Source organism: Urtica dioica, chromosome 3 (assembly GCF_054948205.1).
Source record: "Urtica dioica subsp. dioica isolate 48M chromosome 3, U.dioica_male_clone48M_v1_H2, whole genome shotgun sequence".
In the NCBI taxonomy this organism is placed as follows: Eukaryota; Viridiplantae; Streptophyta; class Magnoliopsida; order Rosales; family Urticaceae; genus Urtica; species Urtica dioica.
In genome coordinates, this window is record NC_142758.1 from 5,333,046 (window position 1) to 5,339,553 (window position 6,508).

General features: G+C 38.3%; 1 protein-coding gene across 1 annotated transcript; it reads left to right on the plus strand.

Moving 5' to 3' along the window:
* Positions 1–986: 986 nt before the first annotated feature.
* On the plus strand, positions 987–2,399 carry LOC149402213 (uncharacterized). The gene is made up of 3 exons (XM_089608270.1): positions 987–1,627; positions 2,064–2,145; positions 2,343–2,399. The coding sequence occupies exons 1-3, from the start codon at positions 987–989 to the stop codon at positions 2,397–2,399; spliced, it is 780 nt and encodes a 259-aa protein (XP_089464396.1).
* The last annotated feature ends 4,109 nt before the right edge of the window (positions 2,400–6,508 follow it).

Below are 6,508 nucleotides of genomic sequence, written 5' to 3' on the forward strand. Positions count from 1 at the left end.
GAACTGTTGTCAAAGACTCTCAAAATGAAATGGGAAGTGCACATCTATTGTGATCACCCCGATGGTTCTTACCCAACTGGACCGGCAGCGGTGGAGCAGGACGATGTGCAAGTACAATCCGACCAGTTTGATGTTCAAGTTGATGCAGTGGACGTGATTCACATGGAGGAGCTGATCCAACTAGAGCAATATCACAATGAAGATGTTGGAGTGAATCAAGTCCGTGAACCAGATCAAGATGGTGAGCCACATGAAGCTGCTGAGCCACATCAACTTGAAGAATGTGAAGGCTTTGACGACTTTGAAGATGCTGAGGGTGACGTTGAAGATGCTGGTTTTGCAGCAAATGAAGACGACGTAGAAGTTGATGGTGATGCTGTTGACCTTGGCCTGGCGTACATAGGTAAAGGAATGAACGCCGTTAGTGATGAAGATGATGACTCGGAGGACAGTGACTTCGACATGGATGCGCACATCGGAATTGAAGATTCATCGTCTAAAGAGGAGGTCAGACCACCCGGTGAAAGCTCTAGTGCCCCGAGGAATTTCAAAAAGAAACTCCCCAATTTCGTGGAGTTTAAAGAATCTGAATTAAAAAAACCCGGTCTTCAAGCTGGGTATGACATTCCAACCGGCAAGCTCTTCAAGGAAGCCACAAGGGAGTACTCAATACGCAGTGGTAAAGTCATTCATTTTAAGAAGAACGACTAAAACAGAGTCCGTGCAGAGTGTGAGCATCCGAGCTGCAATTGGACGTGTTTTGCTTCATTGTCGAGGCGAACAGGTATGTTCATAGTATGCTTAAAGAACAATATACTGTTTATAGTATAGTCTTTGGATTTGGATTTGAAGAATGTTAGTTAGTCACTGAGTAGTTGTTGGTTAAAACAAGTTTTTTCCAAATCAAGACGTACAAGAGTGAACATACATGCCCACAGGTTAATGTGAACAGGTTTGCGACAGCAAAACGGATGTCACATACGTACATGCAACAGTTCAAAGACTGCGATTCATGGTCAGCAAGGGATGTGATGAACCAGCTGCAGAGAGACTTTTTAGTTGAGTGTAATCGGGATAAAGCCTACAGAGCAAAGAAGCTTGCTCTGATGGAAATTGAAGGGAGCTACAAACAACAATATGCCAAGCTATGGGACTACGGGGCAGAGTTAGTGGCTACAAATCCCGGTTCAACTGTCAAGTTTCAAACTGAAAATGGTGAGAACGATAAACCGGTATTTAAAAAGATGTACGTGTGTTTCAAAGGCTGCAAAGAAGGATTTAAACATTGTAGGCCTGTTATTGGGTTTGATGGCTGCCACATAAAGAGTCATCATACCGATCAACTATTGACGGCCATCGGAATTGATGCCAACAACGGCATATTTCCGATCGCGTATGCTGTTGTCGAGTCTGAATGCAAATCCTCTTGGGCGTGGTTCTTAGACTTTCTCAAAGATGACTTGCATATTGTGAATGACCACCAATGGACATTCATATCCGATAAGCAAAAAGGGCTACAAGAAGCTTTATCAGGGATGTGTGAAGAATGCTCTGTTCAAGCGGAGCACAGACATTGTGCACGACATTTGCAGAAAAACTTCACAAAGATAATTTTCTTCTCTTTCTCGTACACATTGAATACACTGAATGATTCTATTTGTATTTGAATACACTGAATACACTTAATCATCCTAGGTACATAAAGGGTTGTTTATGAAAACAAAGATGATGCACGCGGCGTTGTCGTATTCCACGGCTCGTTTCGAAGCCGAAATGGGTGTAATCAAAGACGAGGAACCTGAGGCCTTTGAGTGACTTATGAGCAAAGGAATTGACCACTAGGCTAGAAGTCATTTCAGAACCGGTCCTAAGTGCGAGATCGCACTCAACAACTTGTGTGAGAGTTCCAACGGCACGCGAGCAATTCTGTTGGCTAGACAGAAGCCAATACTCTCTATGCTTGACTTGTGTGAGAGTTTCAACGGCACGCGAGCAATTCTGTTGGCTAGACAGAAGCCAATACTCTCTATGCTTAAGCGCATTAGACTATATATACTTCGCAGGTTCACCAAGAACCGACTTGCCGGTGAGAAGTGGAAGTCAGAGGTTGGACCACGCATTTTCAAGGTTATTGAAGCCAACAAGGTACTAAGTGCATTGGGCGGGTGATTTGGATTATCAAGTGTCTAACATGTATGGAAGCATGTATAAAGTGGATCTTGGTCACCAAACATGCTCGTGTAGACGCTGGGATTTGTCTGGTACACTAATGCTGTAAACCCGGTCTTCCATTTATATTCCTACTATTTCCTTATCAAGCTTAACGATTGAATTTGCTGCAGGTATACCATCCTCACACGCCATTAGCTGCATATGGAAAAGGCATGAAGAACCATTGAATTATGTCTCCCATTGGTACAAAAAGGAGTGTTACCGAGAGACATACAATCACAAGATTTTTCCAATCAATCCTCCAGAACAGTGGCCCAAAACAACATCCACACCCATGGAGATGCCAGAAGACAGGGTCAAACCCGGTAGACCAAAAAAATTGAGGAGGGTTGAGCACGATGAGGTTATTCCTCGCGGTGGAACAAAGATGAGAAGATGCAACGTCGCAACAGCATGCTCAAAATGTGGCAAAGACGGTCACAACGCACGTACGTGTTTCAGACGCCAACAAGAGGAACATGTACATTCAATACTCTAATATTGAGTTGCAAAGATTGACTGCTACTTACTACCCACACTGTAAATGCAAAATAGAGACAAGTGCGGACCACTCGAAGAAGTCATGATGAAGGACAACCATCACAACCGACACAACCAACACGGAGTCAAGGAAGAAGAAACAATGATGACGGACCTCCACTACCATCTCAGTCGACACAACCAACACCCAGTCAACCAAGTCAAAGGATTGGCATCAGGGTAAGCAAATTAGGACCATTTCATTTCAATTGAAAATATTGTCAAATATGTATTTCGTGGCAATGTCTTCTTACTCATTGTTTTTGGATATTTCAGATGAGCCCTCGACTTAGGAATCTCAGGACGGTCAACACCAATAATGAAGTTCAACGCGGGCGTAGAAGATTGTTCACCGAGTAATTTGTAGTGTGTATGAATATGTAAAGCCCTAACCCACTTTTGGAACATTTTAGAACTGTGTAAAATAGCTTTGTAAAGCTAAGTATGGGTTCATAATTTACCTAGATGTTTCAGTTTGATATATGTAAAAGCTGTAAAATGCTTAAAATCCACTCTTTTGTGACATTGAAACATTGTAATCCACTTTTTTGTGACATTACAAGTTATGTCTTTTTCTATATGTTATTTTCTTTTATCTTTTTTTTATCTGATGTTAGTCTTATTAAATCCACTCAATTTAATTAGAACACATTTCATTAACACATATTCAAAATACATCTGTCATAGAATACTTGCATACATATATCATTACACTGTAATTTACATAAGGTACCTAGTAAAAAACAGACCATATTTTACTTGCCATTTTACTTTAATAACAACAGACACAAAATCAATACAATTACACATAACAACAACTTAATTTGAAAAGCTTCACTAGCTAATCCGACCAAATTCTCTCTAGTATGAACGGAGGTAGTTGGACTCTTAGCTTCTGATTCTCCATTTTCATTCATTTTGTTCATCATTTCTGTAATTGTATCTGTCGATGGGGTACAACTCGGAGGGTCAATCCATCTAAAATATCCGCAACCTGGATCATTTTAATGCTGAGAAACCAAACAATTCCTACAAAATCAAACACACAAATTATTCACGTTACCCAAACACACAAATTTAAGAAGAAAAAAAAACAACACTAACCTTATACAGAGCACAACCAAAAAAACGTCTTGCTGGGTTACGACCTGCCCTTGACGTCCTCTCCACAGTCTTCAATTCGCAAGAACATGTCGGCGGCTCCCGCGCGGACGTTTCACCAACGACGACGTCGGATTTCTTGCGATTAGACATGCTATGGACATACCTCGTCCAAGGACATTCTCGTAAATTCATTTAACTCTGGTACCATGTGACTACCACGTGGCCATTTAACTGACGGAGTGGGCTTATAATACACAAAAGGCCCATAAATTTTGTCGGTCTTGATCTTGAGGTTCAATAACCTCAACTTTATATCATAAGTCATCTTCTGTCAGTGAGGTCATAAATCAAGGGGCAATTATACAATTTATTCTTATATTTACTTGCCCATTAATATAGAATTTAGTTATGGAAATAATTTAAAATTGAAAACAAACAACTACCACTGTGGCAAGTTTTGAGCAATATTTATTATTGCTTTATTTAACTTTTATTTCATTATTGATTCACATCACGACTCTCTCTCTCTCTCTCTCTCTCATGCGTTTGATTTAGAGTCTTTTGATGATGAAAACAAATCGGCATGTGCTTGGGGCTGATCTTCACGTTCCCGGTCATGGTCCATCCGATCAAAAAGATCATCGAGGGGATGCTATAGAAGGTCAAGTGGTTCAGCGGCCGAGATCGCTCGAGGAAGTGCGGGGCGTACGCGAGCCGTGTGATCTTAGTAATCAGGTTGGCGATCGTGGCGTCGAGAACATTTGTATTTTTATTCTGAGTCGGATCGGCTTTGTTCGCGACGGCGAGAGTGGAGTGAGAGCGGAATAAATGGCGTGGGCAAATCTCTGGCGCCGGTGGAGTCGGATCGATTTGTTCGGTGATTCACTTTCTTCTCTTTCTTTTTCACCATTGTTATGGTTGCAAATTTATTCTCTAAACTACTTAACTAATTCTTTTTTTTTTCTTTCTTTTTTTTTTTTTTTTTTTTTTTTAGTTTTGAAATTCATTTTAGATGTTTATGAGTATTTTATAGTTGTGTTAATTTAAATATTTGTGTTAATATCATTATATATATATATATATAATTTCGGTTTATCTATGTTTATTTTATTTTATTCGTATTAATTTCAGTTTATTTGTGTTTATTTGTTAATTCGTGTTAAATCGTACATTTGTAGTAGTTGCTTCGAGCAGAGTCGGTCGAGATGGAGGCGGTGAAAGTGAGGTGTCTCTGATCGGAGATGTGTACATTTGTAGATCTATAATATTTTAAGAAATTTTTTAATCTATTAATGGAAAAGTAATTTATTTTAATGTTTTATATTTTTTTAGTAATTAATTTATATTTGATAACCGTTCATTTTAGTGAAGGGTATTTTTGTCTGATCAAGTTGATTATTATGGTTTATTGATTATTTCGCAAAATAAATCAAACACTAGTTATTTTGACAAATTTATGTTTCTGATTGACTAGTCTACTCGAGCTCCATATAGTTTTAAGTAAAGCAATTTGACAGAGACAATCATATCCACTTGATCAGGGGAAACATAATAAACAGATTTCTTGCATATTTATGTGGAATAACAAATCAAATACTTGATCCAATTGAAACCATGTCAAGGAGCCTTAATTATTGACTCATGTTTAAGGCATCATCCTCAACCATTATAATGCATGGCCTAACAAATTGAATAGAAACAATCTAGAGATAAATAAAAAAAATAAAAAAAAAAATAAAAAATTGAACATTGGTGGAAGAATTCTTCAAATCGACAAAGAACGATCTTAGCTTGTGAATATTTTAGCTTTAAAAATTCGCTAGAAAAGTTGCTTGCTAGGTTGAGTTCGGACCACCTATTATAAATCTCCAAAAAGGGTTAGCATCCTCAAAGTCGGATGGCAAGTTCTATGTGGTGAAGTTGACGTCTTGTCCCAACAAGCGTTTTGAAAACTGGTAGCATAATTTCTGGGAAGCACTTGCCACAGCGAGCTTGAGACCTTGTCGGGGAAAACACAAGGTTTGGGAAGCTCGTTTTTACGAGGTCCACTACTATTGTTATTTTCATCTTCCGAAAATTCTCTTTGCTATGAGGTCCACTTTTTGACATTTCGTCATGGCGAGCTTGAGTTCGACATGGGGAATCTTTTGTTTCCCTAAAATCCTTAAGTTTTATTGTCTTTTTTATGGGAAATCTAGCAAGGTATCCAATTTCAAACGTGGTTTTAAAGATCTAGCCAACGTTTGATAAATTTTCTCAATAACATTAGGGTTTCATAATTATATGATAAAAATGGAAAAATATGATGAACTAGGCCACTAGAAACGTGGTGATTGTAAAATAGCCAATGTTTGTAGAAGTTTATCAACATAGCCAATTTTGCTTACGTGGCAAGTTAAACAAACTTTCAATACCGATTATAACCTTAAACATGGATTTAATTAAAAACATGGTTATTTTTTGTGTGACTTGCAAGCTAAAAAATTGCCATGTAAGTGATTAACAGTTTTTTAGGAGTTATTATTGTTTATATTGATTGTTATTTATTTTCCTTAACCATCGGGATTGCTTTTTTATTTAATTCGTTTACATCTCTCTCTCTGCGTGTAATGATGGCCCATTTACATTAGGTTTTAATTTGCAAGTTTTAATC

What these genes read in the sequence shown, in the direction of transcription:
- LOC149402213 (XM_089608270.1), top strand. Translation starts at nt 987, where the DNA reads ATGCAACAGTTCAAAGACTGCGATTCATGGTCAGCAAGGGATGTGATG. An exon ending in ATAATTTTCTTCTCTTTCTC is followed by an intron (nt 1,628 to 2,063) that starts GTACACATTGAA and finishes TATACTTCGCAG; the next exon opens with GTTCACCAAGAACCGACTTG. An exon ending in AGGTTATTGAAGCCAACAAG is followed by an intron (nt 2,146 to 2,342) that starts GTACTAAGTGCA and finishes AATTTGCTGCAG; the next exon opens with GTATACCATCCTCACACGCC.